General features: G+C 43.4%; 1 protein-coding gene across 1 annotated transcript; it reads right to left on the bottom strand.

The window, feature by feature from the left end:
* Window positions 1-748: 748 nt before the first annotated feature.
* Window positions 749-25,575, bottom strand: ZC3H14 (zinc finger CCCH-type containing 14). Its single transcript, XM_077924942.1, has 16 exons — window positions 25,429-25,575; window positions 23,744-23,858; window positions 21,915-21,955; window positions 21,382-21,577; window positions 19,010-19,430; window positions 13,399-13,559; window positions 12,084-12,184; window positions 9,988-10,143; window positions 9,207-9,281; window positions 7,582-7,741; window positions 6,288-6,511; window positions 5,275-5,395; window positions 3,630-3,766; window positions 2,250-2,344; window positions 1,279-1,385; window positions 749-1,023 (listed from the first exon to the last, which is right to left on the bottom strand). The coding sequence occupies exons 2-16, from the start codon at window positions 23,833-23,835 to the stop codon at window positions 1,017-1,019; spliced, it is 2,094 nt and encodes a 697-aa protein (XP_077781068.1). The 5' UTR covers window positions 23,836-23,858; window positions 25,429-25,575; the 3' UTR covers window positions 749-1,016.

Raw genomic sequence — 25,575 nt, forward strand, 5'->3', positions numbered from 1 at the left:
GAGACTAGCCATCTAGACTAACTGCAATGAAGGCAACAGATACAATTTAGGCCTTTCCCTAAACAGCATTTAGAAGACAGAATGCTCTTTCCCTCATACAAACTACCTTCCAGGAGTGGATTCTAAAGCAAAGCTGAAGGATTCGTCAACAACTTAACAGCTAGCCAGACTGTACCTTAACCAGGTTTACAGTCAAACTTTAAAATCTGGTTTCAAATGCTAGCTATAGCAAGCTTTGACACCAGTACTAACTGCCTGATCGCCTTCACGTAGCCAATTTGAATAAACTGGGAGAGGGAAATTCAGTCTGTTGGGATGGGGTGCTGATAGCTGACCTGCAGTTATATCTCTCCACCAGCCTGATTTCCATTCAAAAGAGTTCTATTTAATTTATTCCATTTATATCTTGCCTTTCTTCCCAGCTGGTCTCTCATTCAGGCATTGACCAGACCCAGACCTATCATAATCCACATACTTTAGGTGTCATTAAATTGGTAACATTTCCCTACTTTTAGAGCTTGCTTACTATTTTCTAGAAAAGAAATTTAAATGGCAAAAAATAAGGTGAGGTAATCTATAGTGAAGATGATGGTTTCTTTAAAGCACATATGAGTTATATTACTTTAACAACAATTTCCCAAAACAAACGGTTTCTTTGTAATGCAGTAATTTTCCCCAGTCGTGGAATGGATGCTCCAAAGGAGATTTGTAAAATTGTGAGCAAAACGAGAAACTTACTGGCCCAACGTAAGTAGGACAATAATCGTGCCTTGACATTTTTATTAGTGTTAAAGCAAAATCCTCTTCCCTACTGACATTTTTACAGTAAAAATATGTAAAACCAGTTATTAAATATACAAGTTTTGAAAATTTCACATTTCAAGTAGGCAATCGACTTCATTTTATGAAACAATATAGATTCAAGGCCTGGCATATACAATAGCTTTTACAGCATCTTGTTCCATCAGTGAGTATCCGCCCATCATTGTACAATGGTGAATTATGGGTTGTGCAAATTATTCACTGAAAAAAATAAATACAGAAAATTAGAAAATGTGTCATGATAATTATCGTTCTGCCCTAAAAATCACCAATCTCCATATATTTCAAAATTAGGGAGGGCAAAACTCTGAAAAATGAGTTTTCAACATATAATGAAGAACTGCTCTTACTCAAGTTTCTTACAGTTTTTGCCTAACAGCTTGTTAAGCAAAATGATTGTGCATTTTCATGTTTGATTAGCATGTGCAATTTAACAGAGTAAGAGAAATACATTACCTAGTTTGAGTTCGGGTCCATTTTAAGGCATGACGTGGTGGTACAGAAACAGAAGGATGGTAAAACGTACAGTCGACTCTGGTACACTGAGTGTTAAACCTGCAATGCTAAGTAAAGAACAGGATTGAGAAAAGGCAATGGCAAGGGAGTTCAGTTTTGCCTGTTTAGTCGAATCCATAGAGTGTACACTACTTGCATATTTCTATTTGAAGTATGACATACCTTTAATACAAGCTTTCAAATATATGACTTGGGTTATCTTAACATAGGGTGGAAGATTTCTACGGTCGATTGACTACTACAAATCCTAGGACCAGTTCAATAAAATTCACTTGATGAATAGCACCTGATGAACATGTGAACTGAGTCAATGTAAAAACATTGTATTTATAAGGTGATATGAAATTCCCATCTGCATTGTTATCGATGGTTCATTCACAGATGCACATCACCACTTGATGCTGCATACATCAAGGAATGAATATGCATACGGCAACCAAATCCTACAGTGGAAGGGGAAGTACATTTTCACTTATTTCCCCCTTTCCTCTGGTGTCCCCGACCGCTGTCCCTCAAATCTGCTCCAGAGGGTTGGGGGATCCTTTGGACAGCAAGGGACGAAGGGTGGAACAGGAGAAGGGGGACACAATTGGATTTGACAATAGTTAAAATCTAAAATAAGGTGCGTATAAATTGCAAACTAAGGACTACTTCTTGAGTATAACAAGACCGTAGGCCTGTGCTTAGCCTTCCTTCCTGGTTGATGTATATAATGCATGTGTGCATGTATGCACACAGATGTTGTCAAGCACAGCATAAGGTACTCTTGAAGGCTAGAAATATTAATAGTGATTATTTAACGAGGCTGGGCTAATACTTCATATTCCCTGGGCGCAGAATGAGTTCCACTTAAAGCTTCGGCCCAACTTTTTGAAACTCCCCTGCAGAGAAAATGAAAACATGGTACTTACTTTGGGATGGTAGAAAGGGCATTCCATTTTCTTACAAGCAGGGAAGAATCGACAGAGTTGGCTGTTAGAAGATGTTGGCGGTGCTGGAGGTGGAGCTGCAAAACCCATTAATGGAGGAGGGAAGTGACTGATACCAGACACAACAGCGAATGGTTTCACATGTATTGACAACATTCAAAAAGACTGCAATTTCAAATCCTAAAGTTCAACAGCAGGAAATTGTTTCTGGAGGCAAGTGAGACAACCACCTTGCTGCACTAAGATGGTCTGGATCTGGTCAGTGTCTGGATGGGAGACTGTAGGATCCATTTGCTGCAAATCCCATAAGATTATGACAGACCAGATATAAATATAATGGATAAATAAGCAGTTCAAAACCAAAATTCAGGTTGCTTCATAAAGACGCAACATTGACGAAAACACATAACCATTTTTCCATCTGTGTTCAAAACACAGCTTTCTGCAAAATTTCACGGTCTGTGAAAGGGGAAAAAACAGCTCAAATCATGTTGCGCCACAAAGTTGTTTCCAAGCTGAAAAGCAGGGGGAGGGGGGAGGAGAAACAGAGAGACTGGGAGTCTTGGGTCCTCCAAGGACAAGAAAGTGGCTAGCCATAACATTTGCTGGAAGCGGCAGCAATGAGCTAGGCAAAGAAGGGGAGCACCTTCCCATCATCCCACAAGCTGCTGTCAGTCCTTGTGGGACAGGGCTGAGTTCAGAGACCTGGACCTGCCTCCTCTTACATTAAAAAGACAACTTCGTGATGTCTTTTAAATTATCATTCAGCAGCCTGCGCTGCTTCAACCAAATATTATGAAACATGCATACTGCAGACTGCAATGGTCACAACTACCAACGGTTGCAAGATGATTCTATCTTATACATTCGCCATTGTTTGCAACGCACTGGTTGGCGGAGCTGTTGGCCTGGCATATTTTGTTTTATGCTTTTTTTGGCGGTGGTGGTAGGGGGAAGGCAGAGCTGTCGAAGAGCACTGCAAACTTTTTATGTTATGGTTTGGCACAGCGGATTTGCTGCTGGACTTTTCTTTTGATGTTAGCAAGTTTGGTGTGCCGCTGTGCTGCTTTGTTGCATTTTCAACAATTGTTTCAGCCATCCGGGAGTGACTGTGTGTGTGTATAGGTCAGAATCAACAACTGCCCCAACTGATAGCAGAGGCAGGAGGAACCTAAGAAGAGCCCTGCTCCACCAATCAAAGGTCCATCTAGTTCAGTCTCCTTTCCCAACTTGGCCAATTGGATGCCTCTAGGAAACCCACAAGCAACCTGCCTTTGGTTTCGTTAGAGCAGATTCTGCTGTCACCAGCACATTTTTCCCAGCAAGCACACATCAGAACCTGGAATAGCAATAAATCTTTACCTGGCTTAGGAGGTGGCAGTGGGGTCCGCCGACTGGCATGAGTGTAGGGGCAATCTGGCTTGGTGCACTTGGCATCGTATTTACAATTTGGATGGATGAACAAGCATTTGTCCGCAAATTTGCAGTTGGGAAAGACTCTGGAATGTGAAAGGGAAAGCTGCTGGGTAAACTTGTTAGAATGTACTCAATTTCAAAATAACATCTATGTTCACACCTCAGTCCTCATCCCTGGCATCAAAAACAGTTTTACTTAAATCAAGACATTGGTGCTCTTGGGCTAGAATTCTAAAGGAAAACCTCAATTCCGATTTTTCAAAAAACCCTCTGGCTTCAAGTGCTTTCCATGCTCAAATGATAAACAGGCAGAAATATGGAAGCCAATTCTAGAGAGTTCAAAGCAACCAAAAAAGTTACATGTGTGCCAAAATCAAGGTCTGCCAAGTTGGTAAGGTCTGGGTTTTTCCAATGAAATCCCCAAACTCTAAAATGGGCATAAAAAGAGCCAAAATGGATCCCAATGATGTCAGTGGACATACTCAATACTGAACTGAAGGGGGGGGAGGTTAGTTGTCAGACCTCTAGAGAACTGATCTGATGTTTGTGGATTAAGAACTGGACTGGTGGGGAAAGGGGCATCTTGTCACTGCCACATCATCCTGAGCACTCAGCCCTCTGCAGTGACCCCATTTGATTCTATGTTTTGTGGATTTTTTAGATCACAGATGAATTAAATGCTCTGAGAAAGGGCTAAAGAGCTGAATAGTGCTGACATAAATCTGCTCGAGGGAGCTGCAGAACAATAGATGAAGTACCAATGCATTCTGAAACACTAAAAACAGCTTTTCAGCTCTTCCCCAAACCTCGCTGTACTATATATACCTCACAATATTAACTGTATTCCCTCTTTTCATAATGATTTGCCTCTATCACAATTAAATATATACTTCTATAGTGTATATTTCTCACAGCTATTTTCTGGATGTTGTTAGCCTGCATCCCTCTGGATGTTGTTAGCCTGCATCTCCCATCACCCCTGGCCATGCTGCTTTGAGCTGTAGGGTCCTTCAACTTTAGCCTCGGTTGGGTACATGAATCCCTGACTACGCTGCACCTGTTTGGCTACACCTGTTCTACTGTGGTGATGCAAGAAGCCATCTCCACAGCTGTTAGGAAGCAGAGCTGGAGACCCATGAGCAGACCCATCTCCCTTCTCTCCCAGAAGCTTTTGTGCAGTGGCCTGCTCAATCAGACCCCATCTAGCCTAGCATCCTGTTTACTGCTGTAGTCAGCCAATGGCTTTTGCGAAGCACACAAGCCTGGCAGAAAGGCAATTGCCCTTCCAATATAATCCCTCTACCTGGTCTTCAGAAATGAACCGACCTGACCCTGGAACTTTGATTAGGCGTTATGACAAATAACCAATGGCAGACCTCTCCTCCTCTTTGCCTCTGTCCAATCCCCTTTTGCCCTTTAAGCTAGTGGCCATTGCCATAACCAGTGGCACGGAAATTTCATTCCAGTGCAGTGGAGGCTTTTGCTCAAGACTAATACAGAGGAGAAGACAGGGGGAGAAGCTAATTTTTGTGAACGCTGTGCCTGAAGACCAGGAGGGCCAACTGCATCAAGAAGCATTTGTACCACTAACTTGCACGGTAATGTGGGGTGATGGAAGGCACATTCGTCTCCATTTTTGCAGGCGGGCCAATACTTGCAGCGCTCGGATACTTTTTCCGCTTTGTGCAGGGCACCAACATCCTCCATCTCCACTGCAGAGAGAAAGCAAAGAGGCTCCAGTTGATCTCAAGTGGTTTGGCTGTTCAAATTTAAGACCGTTTCCATCACAGGGATTATTTACCCACATCAAAACCATGCAAATTTGAGACTCAAAAGTGTCAAAATGTGATGGGGTGTGCTATTTATTTAAAATATTCCTGCCCCACCTAGGCCTCCAAGTCAAGAGAAGAAAAATAAACAGAATATTTGTTTAAAATAAAAAACAATAATTATAAGGCACCAGTGATTGAAAAACACAATACACAACCAGCTGCTGTTACACATGTGACATGGGGAAATCGCTCCTGGCTCATGATTTCATCTCTGGGACAGAAGCATTTCTGTCCTAGGCAACTGTATAGCCTGAGGCTCCTGGCCCAAACAGTAGAGATGATCATAACTGGCTACCCCCCAGGACTTAAGAGTCTACCGTTTGCTGCTTCAGTCCCAGATGAGCTTCCAATAAATCAGGAACGCAGGGTTGGCAAACGTGGTGATCCCTTCAGATGTTATTGTGCTCCAACTGTCCTAAGCCTCATCAGGTGCATGGCCAATGGCCAGGGATGATGGGAGTTGTAATCTGGCAATATCTGCAGGACCGCAACTCCCCAACCACTGCCTTAAATGTGGTGCATCCAACCAGGGCCTGTGCTGTTTGCTAATTATGCTTAGACAACGTTGAGGGTGGGGATCAGAGCTGTGTTCTTCCCATTGTGAGAGGTCTATTAGAAAAGAACCTGCCATGGGAACTTAGCCTGCAGTTCAATCACTGCATTCCTTCCCGCCTTGTGCTCAGCTCGAGTTCCCCAAAGGAAGCAATGCAAATGAAGAAGCTTTGCAACGAAGCTAACAAAAGATGCTTATCCACTGGGGATGGACTGTTACCATCGGTGCTCTCCAGCTGTCTGGATATAATGTGCATCTGTTGCGCACGAAGGCTTCTTAATCCCTTGTTGGCTGTTGCTTTGGGGGCAACTGGCCTTACTCCTTCCATGAGACTCATTTCCTCCTCCTCTTGATCCGACAAGTATCCTGGCGGGCTGGGGACTCCGTCCAAGGTGACTATGAACTTGGGACTAGCAGGCTTCTCTGGCTGCACAAGCTGCTCCCTGGGATGAGAGAGGGGAACCCAGAAGGAACGTCAAAGCTACTGAAACAGAGAGCAGACTAAATGTGCGACAATACAACACCCAATTCATGACAATTTGTGAAAGTTTTCTGTTGACAAAAGACCAAACTTTGGTGTTTTTTTTAAGGTACATTCTTATCTCTAAACCACTTTCCTTAAACTTCTGATAACTGAGATATGCATTTTTTCTGAGCTAAAATAGAAAAGATGCTCCCCTCTCAGTTTGCGTAAGGAGAGAACGTAAGATTCCTGATGGATCAGACTAGAGGCCTCTCTAGCTGAGCATCCTCCTTCTCAGTGGCCACCCAGATGCCTTTGGGAGGTCTCCAAGCAGGATGTGAGACCCGAAGGACTTCCTGTCCCCAGAGGCGACTGACTGGCTGAGTCTGTATGAGACACTGCTCTTCCAATCAGAAGGCCCATCCAGAACTGTGACTCATGCAGGGACACAGTAAGTAGGCTTCTTGCTACCACAAGGCAGGGTGATGGTCACCCGTTTAAGATGGTTTTAAGAAGGAATTAGACAAGTTTGTGAAAAATTAAGATTGTCAGTGGCTACTGGTCACAATAGCTGTATTTATGATCGGAGGCAGCATGCCTCTGGACACCAGTTTCTGAGGAACAAGCAAGAAAGGGCTATTTTCCTACTATCTGATTGCAGCCAATAAGGACATGGCACAATGACCGTCCCTCAGCTGCTTTTGTAGGTGGGTCCTTTGGGCTCATTCAATCAAACTGTGCTAGCAGTTTGTGAATTATTGGACTAAAGTAGCCCTGTCATTTAATGAGCCATTTGAAGGCAGGTAAAAAAAAGCCAGGGAGAGGAACTAGGGCAATTCACCATGGCTCTCTTTTTTAGAAAAGGAGTAAACACATCTTCAAAGCTAAGAGACCTAATTCACAAAACCCCTTTGACATTTCCCTATGTACGATGCGACTGAGCACCAAAACACACCACTCGTGTAATCAGGTATGCCAGTTGCTGCACCTAGGTAACTAAGCTTGAGTTTCTTAAGCCTTTTACTGAATTTTTAAGGAACAACTTTTTACCTTGTCTGTATGAGCCGTCCTGAAAGTGCCTGTAAGGCCTCCGAGGCCCTCTTACCCACTTCCAGATTCTGGGGCACCATTATCTCCTCGGACAGCTTGGGCTTCTTCAAGATAAATGATCTGGTGTCTGTGTGGACCATTGATTCCAAGTCATAGTAATCTAAGCCAGAGAAAATGGTAGAAGTGTTCAAATCAGGCTGTCGTAACCCAAGCACGGGGACAAGTGTGAAGCTCTTTAATGAGGATAAGCAAAGTCACGCAGCCTACCCAGTTGAGCATTAAACTAGCATATTTTCCACTGCAGCAGGAACAGAACTGTACAGGTATCCCCTCACTTGCGTGCGACCACATATACACGCGGCACCAGGAAATCAATCAATCAATCAATCAATCAATCAATCAATCAATTCTAACCTGAAATGGTGGGAGAGCTGGAAAGTCCTTGTGGCTGGTGAGGAGACCCTCCAAGAGCCCAAATAGGATGCTAGTGAGCCAAAAGTCTAGAAGATAAGACTCCAAGGGCCCCAAATGGCACACAGGAGCTCTCACTGCTGCCACACTACCCTGCTCAACAGCTGTTAGATGAGAAGCTGCACTTACTGCAGTGGGCTCCCCACTAACGCACATTTCACTTATGTGTGTGAGAGCTTAGAATGTAATCTCAGAGTAAGTGGGGAGTTGCCTGTGCAAGCAGCCACTGAAGTCAAGATGGCACTGCGCTAGATAGGCTGCTAATTCAGTTCATATGCTCTCCTCACTCCTGGCCCAGCGGTCCTTTAATGGATACAAGAGTGGCCACAAGAAACCACGCTTGCAACCGCTGCAGCACACAGTGTTAAACGTGGCACAGTGCTATGCACATGCATAGTCCTATCCCTGCTGCTAGCTCTGCACCAGGAGCTGCAACTAGTATTGGATGTTAATTGAGCGAGAGTGGCATTGGTGGGGAAAGAGAAAGCAAGCAAAAGAGGGAAGCACAGGGTGGATGGCCAACCCGTGCAGGCCATTGCATGACTGCATTAAAAGCATCTCTTAAGTACATGGGATGTTGTGTAGAAAGCTATCTAAGATTCATTGCTTGAACAAAGGTGGCTATTATAGTGCAGTCAGAATGAATGCCTTTGACATGACCCATCAGGAATTTCCCCCTGTGAAAGTCTCCCTGAAATAAATGGTGCCAGCCCAATAATCCACCTGCTTGATTTCATCTATTTAAACAGGACTTTCCTCAGAGAAGCTCCCAAGAGGGCTTTCAAGGCAAACAGAATGAACAGATCTGTGCTTCAGACCACTCAATCAAATGAAGGCCTTCAAAAGAACTCCAGTTTGCTACAATCTGAAATAAAAGTAATTTAAGCTCCTTTCTTCAACACAAAATTAATGCATCAACATCGGACATAGTAACACAAAGTCCACTTGGGATTGGCTTTGACAGCAGGTGACAAAATAAGTACCTTCCCATTAGCAAAACACTGAAGGGACTTTTTTCCCAAATAAGATTTGGACTTTAACCTAATAAAAGTTAAATGACACTGTTTTAAACCTAAAATATACAGAGTTTTGGCTGTAAGTGGCTTTGGGAAGCCTGCTTTCTTTTTCTTTTTTATTAAACAACCACAGCTAACCTTGTGCCTTTTGTAATGCTTCTCCAATGGCCGGTTCAATCTGGAGACGGGAAAAGAGCTGCCTTTGCTGGGTTCCTAAAATAAAGGTGGAATGAAAAAGTATTTTACTGCCTGTGCAACTCAAATTAAGGGACAGCTGTGCAGTCACTTCCTGCAACTCTATTCTTAACAAGCGCTCTCCCACCCTCCGCAAGGCACGGGATTCTCTTACAATCAGCTTCCACTTATTCTAGTCATCTGCACAATGCTAGGAGATTTCTGCCTCCTCCTCTATGGACCTATTTGAGCAATACTTTACTCTTGGATTCTACCTAGAGAGACTGGAAGTGGACTTTGGGCTTCCGCACTGCCTCCCTGCTCTGTAGCTGGTTTTATCTCATGGAGTCAACATTACCTTGGATGCCTTTAAAAGGGGATTAAGGCAAATTTAAGATGGATAGATAGGTCCACCCTTGGCTAATTGGATGGCTACCCCATAATGGCTAATTGGAACATCTCTGTTTAGAGGCAATGAATGCCACTAAATTCCAGTTGCCGGATTGGTGGGGAAAGAGACTTTATGCCCTGCTGATGGGCTTCACAGAAGCAGTCCAGTAACAGAAAATGTGCCCCCCCCTCATTATAGTGAGGAAATGAAAGAGAAACACACAAGAATCTGAGGCTTATTGGGTTGAGATTCCTGTTCAACAGAATTACATGTGCCTGCAGCATAACACACGTTTTTGGGCTGGAGAACAGAATTAACCTCTCCTTGAGAACAGAGCACTTTATTCAGTATCACCTGGAAGTCTCCCTAATGCTTGTTCCTTTGGCTCCTCTTCCTGTATCTGGGAGTTCCCTCTGGACGGCCGGCTCTGGCCATGCATCACTTCCAGAAAGGTTTCCTCTTGAGATGTCCGGGTTCTGGGAGCCACAGGAACTGTCTGCTTTGCTGGCACTTTCCACAAATAAAAAAGAAAAAGCCATCAAAGGCCGATATGCAAAGAACAAGTGATTCATCATCACAAAAGTTAATTGCATTCTCTAAAAATCCAGACAAATAGGCCAAAAAAAGCAGCAATTTCTAACCTCATAAAAGTTTGGCTTTCAGACGGATTTCTGGCACGAAATTAACTCAAGACATTAATTAATAAGCTACCCCTTTATCGCTCCACGAACCTTCTGCTTTTGTCTTTTACACCAGCTATACTTCTGCTTTCACTTGAATGTGTTGGTTTGGAGAACATTTGTCTCAGTCAAATGTTAGCTGACACACTGGCTAGACAGCCGGCAGAGAAATGATAAGCTGCCCGGTTGCACTGATGCTTCCATCTAGCTGCTAATACAGTATCATCATCTAGGGGGCAAGAATATTTGCCAGCACTTCTCACAGTCCTTTCTTACTTGAGGGGGCGCCATTGAAGGCCCTTCCTGCCAATGCCAGAAGATTACAGTGGGCTTTAGATTCTCAGCAAGGCTACAATGCTAGAACATGAATGTGTGGTTTCAGTGCTCCATTTCACGGGTTGTTTTTACTATTGCAATGTAGTCCTTAAAGCTGCAAGCAATCTTGAAAACCTTCTGCGAGGAGAGCTGGAATGCAAATCCCATCAGGGAAATATAGAAATATTTCAAAGACTTAAGGACCGATCTGCACATTGAGCTTAAAGTAAGATTTATACCCACTTAACAATCATGGTTTCCCCCAAAGAATCCTGCTAATTGTACTGAAAATTCTGTGTTGGGTACTTCTAGTTCCCTCACAGCACTACGGATCCCAGCTTTAGCCTGCAATCTGCACTTCCCTGGAAATAAGCTTCAATAAACGTGCAAATAGACATGTCTGGGATGGCATTGTTAGTCCAGGGCATAGATAGGGCATAAGGGAGACTGTGGGAGCTTTTCCATAACAAGTGGGGCTTCTGTTCACTTGCAACACCATTTGGTGCCAGTGGCGCTGTGGGTAAAAGCCTCAGTGCCTAGAACTTGCCGATCGAAAGGTCGGCGGTTCAAATCCCCGCGGCGGGGTGCGCTCCCGTTGCTCGGTCCCAGCGCCTGCCAACCTAGCAGTTCGAAAGCACGTCAAAGTGCAAGTAGATAAATAGGGACCGCTTACTGGCGGGAAGGTAAACAGTGTTTCCATGTGCTGCGCTGGCTCACCAGATGCAGCTTTGTCACGCTGGCCATGTGACCCGGAAGTGTCTCCGGACAGCACTGGCCCCCGGCCTCTTAAGTGAGATGGGCGCACAACCCTAGAGTCTGTCAAGACTGGCCCGTATGGGCAGGGGTACCTTTACCTTTACCTTATGCAGCAAACATCTCACTTGTGAGATGTTCACTTGCAATGAAAACTGACCTGTGGGGCTGGTGTCTGTAGCATCAAACCAAAAACCATTTCCAGAGGGGCAGCCATGTTAAGTCTACTGCAGTTAAAACACCAAACAGTGGCACCTTAACATGGATGATGGCAGGATCTTTCAGGGACTAAAGTCCACCTCATCAGATGCTCGGTGTATTGCCTGATGTTAAAACTTAAACATATGCAAAATATGCACAATTAGCATTCACAACAGATCTTAAGTTCAATCCTTTGTGTCTCGCGCCACTGGAGAGTCGCTGCCAATCAGGTTTGACAATACAATGGACCAATAGCCTGACACGATAGAAGGGAGCTTCCTATGACCCTAACAGCAATAATTGAAGATAAAACAAACATCCTAACTTAGAACACCTGTAGTTGTAGTAAGATAGAAAACCATTGTGACTCATGCCACAGGTGGTGGCAGTGATCTTTTGGATATGTTGCTGTTTAGGTTTATCTTCCTGTGCCTTGATTCACTCGGGCTTACTAAACTGGGCTTGGAGCTCACGCGTCCCTGTCAAACTACAGTCACTTACCTGCAGCATAATTTGTTGTCTTTGTAACAGATTCCTGGGCTTCAGAGATAGCCTTCAATATTAAATTCTTATTGGCCTGTTTGTTAGGCGGCAGCGAAGGCCTGGAGGGATTGAACAAAAAAAGATACAAGGAAATTAATTTGTCATTGTAGAAGGGTGAAGTATTGCTAAGCTGTGTTTTCAAAAGCTTGGCTGAAATCTTCACGAGGTGCACAGATGAGAATTTTTGGAGTTATTTGATCATCCGCCACCTTCTGTTGCATCCGCCACCTTCTGTGCTACTCTGTGAGCCATGCATCCTATTACTGAAATAGGACTGATTTCTCTTCTCCTGGCATTCATCTCCACACAGAGGGCACCCTTCAATATTCTGCAGTCCCCTGCCATACATCCAGTGACTGTAGAAGTCATGCTTCTGCTGTGGCGGCAGCAGAGGCCAATATGGATGTGCTCCTGATCTTCTGTAGTCCTCTCTGACCTCATTCCCTTTTCTGCAAACATAATGAAATAACTGTTGGATACAACTTTTGGATCCACAGCAAAATACACCTTGAGATCAGCACTGGCCTGCAAGGTACTGCTGGGAAAACACTGCAGGGAAGCTAAGGTGGAAGGGAAGTCCCACCTTGGTTGTTGGCCTGGGAGGCAGAGGACACCCTAGTCAGGACTTTTAAACATGCAGGTCACATGACCTCCTGACACCAGCAGCGTGCCAAGTCAGCAACTGTGGGTTCACACGACCGAGGCATCTTCTACCCATCAGTTTCTGGTTCAGTTGGCAATTCCTCTCCCCACTTGATCACCCTGCAGCAATGGCAGCAGTTCCTACTAGCGTGCTGCTCCCAGGGCTTGCATTTGTTTTCTCCTTCGTAAGCAATCATTTACTGTAAAAGCCAGGCCTTAAATACAGTGGTACCTCGGGTTAAGAACTTAATTCGTTCTGGAGGTCCGTTCTTAACCTGAAACTGTTCTTAACCTGAAGCACCACTTTAGCTAATGGGGCCTCCCACTGCTGCCCTGCCGCCAGAGCACGATTTCTGTTCTCATCCTGAAGCAAAGTTCTTAATCCAAGGTACTATTTCTGGGTTAGCGGAGTCTGTAACCTGAAGCATCTGCAACCCAAGGTACCACTGTAATCAAGCAATACGATGGCAACAAAATTACTTCTAATGTATTTTCCTGGGCATATGGCATCATTTGAGCTTGCCATGTGGCCCAACACCCAGAAACAGCTTAGGCACATCAGGAACTCAGGACAATCTATTTTGATGCTTACTTTCTTTGGCCTAATTCAAACCCCACAATTCTTAGGTACCTTCTCTCAGGTTTTGCAGGCACAGAGACGCTGCTGGAGATGCCTCCCAGACGGAGTCCACAGTCTTCCTCTTCCTCCTCCTCCTCTCCATCGTTGCTGAACCGTTTCACTCGGACTACAGAGCTTACAACTGGGAGTTTTCTCTTCCTCAAGTTTTCTTCCTGCAAGAAATACAATAATTTATTTTATACGTTTTTGTTTATTTGTAGCATCCCCTTTAAGGCAGGCATTTCCAGGACAACGTAACTATCACTGACTTTGCTTTGAAAAGGAAAAAGCGGCTGGTTTTCCCAATGTCCATGCCCAATGTGTTTTCCATGCCTGATGGTGAGTGAAGCCTGTTAACAGGCAAAAAAACAAACAAAACAAAACAAAAAACCACACCATGTAACTGAAGTAATCACAATTATACCCCTGCTTGCTCCTGACTCCCTCTGGGGTTTTCCTGTGTTGAATTTCCTAAACATCATGTACATTTGTTGGTGAATATATAGAGAAAGGTATGGTTATCTGTGTGTAAAACTTTAAACACACACACACATGCAAATTGGGACAACTGGATGGATTAAAAACATGTACTTAATCTTTGAAGAAACATGACGTTTTCTAAAGTGCATAATAATAATAATAATAATAATAATAATAATAATTAAAAAAAATGTACTGAACAAGCTGTTAAAATTCCAGAAACAGCACCCAGATTCACAGATACTATGTCGTGTTCAGCCCTTAGTTCCCTTCACCCCAAGAGTGATTCAGATGATATTTGCCCTGCTGTACCGCAAAAAGCCAACATCTACCACAGCAAGTCCTCGCTTCTTTCTCATCCACCTGCCCCCTCCAATTTTGCTTCGGAAAGTTGTTTTGGAATCAGAGAGGTGGTTGGTTCCCAGTGGATCAATTAGTCGAACTCCCCACGCTATATTTAAAAGCAATGGCAGATGTTCAGTTGACTTTTTCTTGGGGAGCTGAGCTCATTTTGTTTTGTTCCTCTTCCCGTTACCGCAACCTGTCCCATTTTCAGGATAACCTCAGGATCCCACCGCAATAAGAGGTTCTTAGCACAAAGGGGGGGGGGTCAGGTTGGGTTTTCAACCTTTATTTATCACATTCACATCCTGCTTTCCCCTCAAGGAGCTCACAAGAGCAGGTGGGTGGTTTCTCCCATTTTATCCTCACAACAGCTCTGTGAAGGAGGGAAAGCAGAGTGTCAGTCACTACGGTTGCCCAATGAGCTTCATGGAATTTCAATCTGAGTCCCCTTTGTTCAAATCCATGACACTTTCGTCAGCAACTCGCGAAAGGAAGAGCTGGAGGGAAAGAATGCATGCAGGATACAGCTTTAAAAGCAAAACACACAAGAACAAAAAAGGGCAATCACCTTCATCAAGGCAGCTTGCATTTTAAAAAGAATCCAAATTCTAAAATTATTCACCAAGAATTATGGATGCTAGGGCAAAATTTGTGCAGATGTATTGGCTGACTTACTGCGAAAGTCAGAGGCAGCGAGGTGGGAAGAGGATAATACAGAGAGGAAGAGCAGTGAGAGACAGAATGAGTGTTTGTGATTAAGCATGAAGGGGAGACTGGTCAAACACTAGCGGCTCATCCACACTAACCTTTTGCCCCACACTTCCTAGGCACAGATCCAATCTCTAAAGTGCTGTGTCTGAGTGTGTTTTTTTATGTCCTGGCCCTTTTCAGTGAAAACCTGCTTTTTAATGCAGGATCAGAAGAAACAGCAATTAGGGCTTTCTGCAGATTGCTCTGGTTCAGGGGTAAAAAGCTGGTTTGGGCAGGGAACGTGCCAGGGCAAAAAAAAGAAAAAAAGGACTTGGACACAGCACTTTCAAACACAGATGTGTGCCTAGAAACACAGCACAAAAGGATGTCTGGATGAGCCCCAAGATGGAAAGCCAGAAACTCATGTATGATAAAGAAATTATCACCTGCTAAATAACAAAAGTTATTTGGCAAGTCCTTCTTGCATTCTCTCTCTCCCCACCCCCACAAATCAATGTTCATTCACAACCAAGGAAGTTAGAAATTTGCCTTCTAAAGAAAACAAATTTGTATTTATACTCCCAGCCACTTACTCATCCATACCTAAGAATGTAATGCTTGATAGTATCCTGCCCCCTTGACACAAAGGGCGAGTGCAGAAGACACTAACACATAGCAAAAAAGGACAGGAGAGTCACATCCATCATGGAGGAAAGGAACCAGTAGCTAATATCAAGACAGCCCAAAATATGGTGAGATTAGCTAGATGTGACTGAGAAGAGCAGGTCCAGAGTGAGATTCTCAATTTTGTATGATCAACTGTTAAGAGTGGGGGATTTGTTGAGAAGGGCACCTACAACATGTGTGACTTATTTTAATACTTTGCAATAAGCTAGTGCTGGTCCCTCCAAAATAGTCCACTGATGTGTTTATTTTTAAAATAACACACTACTCAAGTTATAAAATGGATTGAAACTGTAACCTGAGGAAGAACTCAGAAGCCTCCCACTTCCCACTAGTGGTTCTGCTTAGCGCCATCAATGTATGCACTGATATATAGAGTGACGTGTCGGGGTGTTTTAATGTCCCAAAGGCTTTACAAATTTTTGACAGAGGAGGAGACAATGGGAAAAGGAGAGGCAGACATGACAAGGGGCGGTATTTTATTATTTATTCATTTAAATATTTATATCCTGCCGTTCCATGCCTTTCAAAGATACAACACCAACACAATGTAAAATACAGTCTTAGAAACGACAACGACAACATTGATAAAACACAGCAGCAGACATTATCTGAAGGCACTTGACTAGAAATGGTCAGCTGGCCTAAAACAGTTTGATGTGCATGCTCATTAAGGGGGTTGTTCCAGAGTACTGGTGCCACTACACCAACTGCAGCTCCATTGATGGGAGGACAGTGAAAGTGGCCTTAAAAACTGAGCCAAGATCTCATGCAGGTTCAGAGGAGAAGATGATCCACAAGGTACATTGGTCTGGTCCCACGCCAGTATTGAAGGTCAAGGCCAGCGCCTGGAATTGAGCTTGAAAGCAAATTTGTAGCAATGAAGCTAGGACAAAACAGGCGCAAAATGGTAGACCCTACGGGCCCCAGCATTCTGAATCGCTTGACATTCCTGGATTGCAGCTCCACATAAGGCACACTAGAGTAATCCAACCTGGAAATAACCGTGCTAGATTTGATTTCTCCTGGAAAGAGCACAGCTGGCAAATCAGATGGAGTTGGTCAAAGGCAATCCAGGGCACTGTTGTCACTTTCACATGAAAGAGCACAGACAGTTCTAGCAGCACACCCAAGCTGTGAACCTGCTGCTTCTGGGGAGGGTAACCTATCCAAACAAGTTGATCTCCTCACTCAGGATCATCAGCACGACCTGTCCAAACCCTGAAGTCATCTACAGAGGCCCTTCTCAGTGTGCCCTCTCCATTGGAAGTGCCTCCATCTTGCAGGATGTACTATCTCTAAGGAAGCTTTCTTTGTCATCCTTTTGCCACCAGGCTAAGACTTTTTTTTATTCTCCTAGGCCTTTTTAAAGATCTCATTAGTTTAGTCCCTGTGCTACAGTTGATAGTGCTAACTGCAGTATTTGCTCACTGTTTTCAGCTCATGTGGTCTGTATTTTCTTTTATTGGATTGGCCTTTCAGTATTTCTGTTTCTTGCCGGGTTAGTTTTTTTAAGATTCACTGAATTATTATTTTATACTGAATCATTCTTATATTTTTAACTGACTCTATACAATGCCTAGAGAACTTGTTTTATGAAGGGGGTCTAACAAATATGATTAACAATGAATACATACAGGCATACATATGTCTGTCTTGTCTGGAGTTTCAGTTTGTTCACCCTCATCGACTTGAAGACTCCCAGACACAGAGTATGTATACAAAAATTCTTTCTCCTTTGGGGCTATTGGCTACGACAACTTAAGTCAGCGGACCACATTGCTGTCTAGGTTATCTTCCAGTGGTCCCATGCCAGAAGTGGGTGAGGCCAAAGGAAAAAGCTGACAAAGCAAAATATGAAACTATTACCTTTGTACAGTAGGCTGGTTTCTTCATGCAGCCCTCTCTATCCAAGCAAGCACCCACTGCAGGAGGGTGCATAGAAGGGTTGATGAAGCAATTGATCTCAGAAGGGGGTGTGGCCTGGGGAGAATCTCAGGGCCAGAGGCCTGGAGGGACCCAAATGGCCCCTGGGCCTGAGGTTCCCCACCCGACTTGAACCAAAGGCTTCCAACGTGAGGATCCCATTGTTCGTTTAAAATGAACAATGATACTTATATGCCCTTCTAAAAGATCTGGGGTGGAGGAAGCAGCTGCCGAATGTGTAGAACAAGTGGTCACAAGGATATTGTCCGATTAGAATATGGGGCAAATAGGTACTGAAAGCTGCATATCCATTCATCCCATTTCCTTTCTTACAGTGTGCTTTGCTCTACAAAAGACCCGAGAGCTAATGCTGGGATTTACCACAGGCTGATTAAGTGACAAACTCTAGAATATGCAGGGATCTGGAAACCAAAAGTCACACAACTTGAACAGGCAAGGTTCTAAGAACAGCAGCCAGATAAACTAGATAGTTGGTTTTACCCTCAAGTTCAGCTTAGTTTGATGATTTTCAAACCTCATTCCAAGGAACTCTCATTTTCCCTCGCAAATGTTCAGGGTTGCTCAGTGACAAGGTCAGCAAAGGCAGTCAAGCTTCTCTGAATGACAGCTGGCCCATCAAGAGTGCTGGGTGTGAACTCAGGTGCACTCTTAGCTCATACAGTGCTGCAATCTGTGCCTATCTATTTATTACCCCTCTCTCTTTTCAAGGCACTTAGGTGTCATACAAGGTTCCTTCCACTTTATCTTCACCACAACCCTGTGAGGTAGGGTTAGGCTGAGATATGGAGACTAGGCCATGCTCACGGATGAGTGGGAATTTGAACCTAGGTCTTGGCGTTCTAATCACTATACTACACTGACTCTCTGGGTAAGTGAAGACCTTAGGCCATTGGTCTTCAACTGGAGGGTTGGGAATAACCATCAGGTTGTGGCCTGATCTAAGGTGGGTCTCAACAGCACCATACAAATATTGAGTAAAAACTAAGAAATGGGTCTGCAAATGCATTACATTGGGTTAAAGGCGAGTCCTGGGTCTGGAAACATTGAAGACTATTGCCCAGGAGCATTCTCCAGACTATTCTACAACACGAAGGAGTTCCAGTCAGACACATCAGTGTGACAAGAGCTCCCCAAAGACAGGAAACTTGAAATCCTCTTATTTAGTATTAGCCAATGAACAAACCTAAGAAAAATGGACACCTAACACTCATGCAAGGCCCAGCTATGCCCAGGTGAGGGCTACAACTGCTACTCACCCTATTTAAGGCTAACACCATACACACACACACACACATTTTTCACCCCCCTAGTCACTAAAGCAACTAGAATCTGGATGCCACAAGGTTTAGATGCCATGCGTGAGATATTTTTGACCACTCTTGCTATGTTTAGAACAGGGGACTCCAAGTGTCCATGGTGACCTCCGTTTGTTGAGTACATGTTAAATTACCGGCATAGCTTGGGCTTACATACTTACCTCACTGCTAATTTTATCAGCATTCCCTTTGGCAGTGGGCCTGTAACTCTCAGCCAAGCTGCCAAACACGTCTGGATCGCAGAGCTGGACGGCTTCCAGTGACCTGCCACCCTGCATGTCGAGCTGCTTGCCAGTCTGTATGCTACTCTGTTGTGGCATTCTCTGAAAGTGCATGTTGCCTTCTGCACCTCGGCTTGCTGGTGGGCGGTAGATTTCAGCAGATGGGCGGGAGGAACCGTAAGTCACCGTCACGAGAGGCTTCTTCCGGGGCAGCCGATTCTCCTGCACAAAATTGAAGTCTTCATCAATGAGGTCATCTGGCTCAGGCTTAATGTCGATCACAGCTTCCAAGGGGGACAGCTCCCTGAGAGGTTTCACAGTTGACATCAGGAGAGATGGGGAGGTGTCTTGGCGAGGCTGCCTGCGTGAGAAGAGAAAATATTACCTCTACCTCATGTCAAGAAAATGCTTGCTTGAAGCCTCCAAATTGAGAAGGGAGCATAAGAATATGTTTGTCAAACTTTCACAGCTCTGTTCCAGGTAGTCCTCACCTATGAGGAGGCGTGAATTGCTATAAGGTGCTTCAGGGTCAACCCAATCCTAAATTGAATGAAAAATCTGTTTTTGCTTCTGACGCTTTGGGGCAATTCTAACCCCACTGGAATGACTGAGAAGACCAGAAAAAACCCATGTACATAGGCTACTAGAGGTCACAGTGACTGCACAAATTGTTGTTTTAAGTTGTGAAACCTACATGTTTAGTTTAGAACTTACTCAGTCCATTTCATGTCGGAAAATAACATATAGGGTGAAAAAAGTTTTTCTATTTTCATACTAGACACTCACTTCTTCTAACAACCCCACAAACTGTATATACAGGTTTATACACACCCCTTTCAAACTTGAATTGTTGAAACTCTTCCCCTCAGAAACTTTGTTATGATGAAGAAAAATGGTTTTCTTTTTAATTATTTTGCATAAAACTTTCTAATCTGACTTGTTCACCAGACTCCAATTGCATCTGGAGATGGTTGCAAGCAACCAGCAACCTCACCTAAGCAGCTGGTCAGACCTAATGGCAACTCTTGAATCAAGGAACTTTAGTTGACCACTATTCCCTGCTCACAGTAAGATCTCTGCCAATGATGTGGGGTGGATTTTTTTTGCATTTCCTAAGTTAATTAATAACAATGAACTGATACCAATAAAGTCAGGCAAGCTTGGTAATTTCAAAGCTTTCAGCTCAGCTTACTAAATTCAAGTAAAATAAGCATGCTGATTTAGATAATTCTCTAGACCAGGGGTCTGCAACCTGTGGCTCCGGAGCCGCATGTGGCTCTTTTACACCTTTGCCGTGGCTCCGGGGCGGATACTAGCGAGGGGAGGAGGCGCATTGCACGCCCCGACACTCCCCACTGTGGCGGGCGCTGTACTGGCTGTGACGTCGCATGGGGGTGGTGCGTGCGTTAGTCACGCACCGTCCCGACGTCACCTTCCCGCCCGCCTGCTACATTGTAAGGGGCATGTATGCTGGTCACTGCATTGAAAGGGGGCATGTACACTGGTCACTGTTTTGAAGGGGAGTGAAGAACACACACCCCCCAAAAAAGGTAACTTGTTAATTTAACATTTATTTCTATGAGGAGGAGTAATTCTGAGGGGTCAAACAAAGAAATAATTTAAAAAAGTGACAAAAAAGTTATTTTTATAATGACAAGTTTTGCGGCTCCCAGTTTTTTTTCCTTCAGAAACGGGTCCAAGTGGCTCTTTTTGTCTTAAAGGTTGCAGACCCCTGCTCTAGACCAAATGAAAATTCCCCAGTGCAACTTATCCTCATTCAAAATGTTCAGATTCAAATTTTCCCATTCAAAACAATTATTTCCCACGTGACAGACTTTATGCTGCTGCTTGTGTTGTTCCAGGTTGCCCTTGTGACTTCTGGGGCACAACATCCCTAACCTCTTTCAAAAGAATCAAAAAGTCCTCCAGTTTGATGATCAGCTTCAACACCAAACTATCAATGTGAGAGGCAAGCACAACCTATGGAATGCATTTACGAAGGCTCCCACAAGGCTTTCTTTCATATGAGAATGTTGTTGTTGCTATTTAAGGTGCATGTGCACACACACACACCACTTAATCATGTGTTTCTAAGCAGTGTTACAATTGTGCTGTTCAAAAGATAAGGTCCAGTGCTGTTCAAAAGATAATGTCCAATAGGGCAGTATTACTGCTCTATAGTATTTATTTTAGCATTTCAAAATTGTAAATAGCAATTGGGTGGCTTGGCAGAAAAGCAATACATAAATGCAATGAACAAATGCGTAAATAACCACTATGTGTTACTGGTTTTTAAGACGTGAGAACCTTACCGGGAGGCAGCAATTTTCTGTTCCTGGGAGCTGGTTGAAACTCGAGAGTCACTCCTTTCTGGTCGAGAACTTGAGACTGTAAGGGGCTGTAGGACTTCCTCCCCACTTCTCTCCTCATTTCCACTTGAAATGCTTTTGACAGAAGGCAAACTGCTCTCAAAGATGTTCGATTCAGAAGATTTTAAGTTGGTAGGTTCTGGAGATACAGGTATTCCTTATCTTATTTCAAAGTTCAATGAAGTATTAACACACAACTGTGAAATATGTTTCACTGCAGATTTTGATAGAAATGCACTTCCTTCAATTCACATTGAGTAATATATGCTTTCAAAATAATATTTTCCCTGTTTGCATGAGAATGTTACTTAAAATTCTAATTTCTGTACAGTCATAACAATTAAACTCTTACATAACAACATGCAACAATAATTATTTTTAATGTCTAAAATGTAAATGAAAGCATACACACATTATCCCTTCCTGAAGATGCTTAATTTCCAAACAATAAGCCAGGTTGTCTTTCCTTTACTTACCTGTAGTTACAGACCGAAGCTTATCTAGCACACCATGAAGCCTGAAAAATAAGAAAAACATTTTAATGGCTGGCATCTGTTTCAAATGCAGTTTCTGAAGGGATATGCCACTTCGTTATGTTGACCACTGTCATCAAATTTGGAATAAAGAGCAAATGACTTTCTTAATGCAAGTTATCAGCATGGAGGCAAGTGCAATGCAGTGGAGCACACTGGATTGGAATACTAGAAACCAAATTCAAGACCCTGCTCTGCCATCAAACTTTCTAGATCAGTGTTTCTTGAGCTTGGGTCTCCAGCTGTTGTTGGACTACAACTCCCATCAACCCTAGCTAGCAGGACCAGTGGTATGGGATGATGGGAGGTGTAGTTCAACAAAAGCTGGAGACCCAAGCTAGAGAAACACTGTTCTAGGTCAATGAGACCAAATCATCAACTCTCAAACTTGTTAAGGAATGCAGTTATTGAGTTAATTATCCATGAGTCAGCAGAGATTACTCATTCCCCACAATGCACCTGCAGGCATCTTGTGACTCTCTTATCTGTGTTACTGGGCAGATCTGTGGCAAGTAACTTTGTGTATATAAAAAAGGGCTTAGCGTAAAATATACTGTGTGAGTTGTTGGAAGTTGGCTGTTGCAGCACTGTGAAGTTGTCGAAACACTTTGTAAAGATTACAGGTAGGTAGCCGTGTTGGTCTGCCGTAGTTGAAACAAAATAAAATAAATAAAATAAAATAAAAAATTCCTACCAGTAGCACCTTAGAGACCAACTAAGTTAGCTATTGGTATGAGCTTTCGTGTGTATACCAATAACTAACTTAGTTGGTCTCTAAGGCACTACTGGAAGGAATTTTTTTATTTTTTATTTTGTTTTGTTTCAAGTTTGTAAAGAGAGAGAAAGACCACACTTCAGGACTCACAAAACTCTAAGCTGTTGCAGGACTCTGCAAATCGACTTAGAACTTCATTCAGCAAGGAGTGTGAATCAAATACCCTCCTCTGGGCTCAGAGAGAGAGAAGACATATGTAACATCTGTAAATAGTATGGGTGAGTGTTGATGTTGGCTTAGTAAAGACAACTCTGCTACATGGCTGTTTCCTGTGGTGAGCTTAACTGCTTGACTGAGCTTCTGCATCACATATTCACAACCCCAGCAAAAGTAACATACAACCCAAAGTAATAAAAGAGGATCAATAAAAAGTTTTATTATTGTTTCTGATCCCCGTTTTTATCAATACCATCAACTAAAGGCATATCCACATAGTTGCCTCTTGTGCTTTGAATTCAGCATTTCAGTGCAAAATTGGAAGAATACCAAACAGCACATGTATCACACGTAACAACAGCAGATGCACTGACCCATTTCAAAGGAGGATCCAGGAAATGGGTGGGTGGGGAAACTCGGAAAACTGAGTTGCTCTCCCAGCAACATCAAGCTGGATGTTACACTTCATTTGACAACTAAGGTAAAAGCCAACCATAAAATGACTCAGTACATAGAACTAGGTCATGAGTTTTAAGATGCATCAGATTTACCATTCAAATTCAGGAAAAGGAGATGGTCAAACCATAGTATTCTTTCTTCTGTGAAATGCAACCAGTTCTTATGCCACAACACTTTTGCTCAGCACCTGAAAAATAAGCTGAACCCCCTAGTCCTGGCCATTTCCACGAGCTCATCTGCCTTGGGTGGCTTTATTTTGCAATGTTGCACAGGTGAAGGGTATTCATGTGCCCTGGCCTAAGCACTCATCTAGATGTGGAGGTTTCAAGATCAGACTACAAAAGAATTATAGTTCAAAGAATTAGAGGGATGAGAAACATACCATACAGTGAATCTCACAGTGTTGTTTCCCAGAAAGAGGGAAAGGTCCTCCGTCATCTGCTCCTGGCTCTTCTTGTTGGCCACCATGACCATGATATAATCAGGCAGCTCTTCATCTGATTTAAAGAAAGGGAAATATAACTGGATGTTAAATGTTTTAAGGGCAGCTGTAGAGTTTGACTACGAAACAGTCATAAAAAAGGGAGAGGGCAACTTTCAGATTATCCCAGGCATAGAACAAGAAAAGAAACAGAATCATTACAGGAAATGGCATGGAACAGAGACAGTATGAAGCCATGTATTTTGGCCATTAGTTAGACTCCCAGGGGTACAGATTAAAGGTGCGCTATTGGAACATAGATGGTAGATGTTGCTGGTTGCAAACAGTAGCCCTGATGGCAAAAGGCCCTGCAGCACAATTCTATGCATGCTTTAGTTGGGATTAAGCACCATTGAATTCTGTGGGACTTAATTCGAAGTGGAAGTGCATAGGAATACTTAATGTGAAATTCTGGGAAGGGTCTTCTTCCCTTCCCATCCCTTCCCTTCCCTCCTGGTCTTTCTTTTTCCCAATTTAACTTGTTTCGGAATATAGCCTATGTTTTATTGTGGGGTTTTCTTTACTAAGTTTGTGGTACGGAATTTCCTTTTTCTTTACTTATTTCCTGATTTTATTTTCAATGCCCACCAGTAAGGGGAACCATATATGAAGAAAAACAAGGCACATCTGCTTTGGATATTTGCTCATTATTATTTCTATAGCTCCTACAATCAGGCACTTTACAATTAAAAACAAAACACACAAGAGTTACACAGAAATGCACACCAAGGTTATTAGGGTTGCATAAAAGCCTTTCCCCCTGTATCCTGATGGCTACAGTGTGAGACAGGTTAGGCCAGGGGTCAGCAAACTTTTTCAGCAGGGGATCGGTCCACTGTCCCTCAGACCTTGTGGGGGGGCCGGACTATATTTTGAGGGGGGGGGAGAACGAATTCCTATGCCCCACAAATAACCCAGAGATGCATTTTAAATAAAAGCACACATTCTACTCATGTAAAAACACCAGGCAGGCCCCACAAATAACCCAAAGATGTATTTTTAATAAAAGGACACATTCTACTCATGTAAAAACATGCTGATTCCCGGACCGTCTGCAGGCCAGATTTAGAAGGCGATTGGGCCGGATCCGGCCCCCAGGCGTTAGTTTGCCTACCCATGGGTTAGGCTGAGAGATGGTAGCAGGCCCATACCAAAGTTGACGAACCTGTGGCCTTCCAGATGCTGCTGAAGTACATCTCCCATAATCCCTTACTATAGGCAATGCTGGCTGGGGTGGATGGGAGTAGGAGTTCATCTGGAAAGCCACGGGTTCCCCATCCTGGCTCAATGCCTTCACAACTGTGGAACAGACAGAAATTCAATAGGTGCTGTTTTCCTCAGCATGGAGATATAGTGATGGGAAATGTGGCACCTGCTTACATTATAAACCATTATGGGATACTTGGTAGTAATAACAAATAGTGAACAGTCTTTGTACATACATGTAAGAAAATAACTCCAAACTAGATCTGCAATCCTATTCCTATTTACCTGGCAGGAAGCCCACTGAATACAATGGGACTTACTTCTGAGTAAAAATGCATAGTTGTGCCCTATTTTTACAACTAAAGGCACAATAAACTTACCCACATATGCTCCCAGTTCCTGTAGCTTTCCTTTTATAGCACTCTATATGAAGAACAGAAGAGCAGCCATTTAGGATTGCACAGTTTCAAACAAAAGGCATTCAGAAGTTGCTCTAGAAGTCTCAAACTCAAAACCAAGGTTTAAAT

Source organism: Podarcis muralis, chromosome 1, assembly GCF_964188315.1.
Source record: "Podarcis muralis chromosome 1, rPodMur119.hap1.1, whole genome shotgun sequence".
Taxonomy (NCBI): domain Eukaryota; kingdom Metazoa; phylum Chordata; class Lepidosauria; order Squamata; family Lacertidae; genus Podarcis; species Podarcis muralis.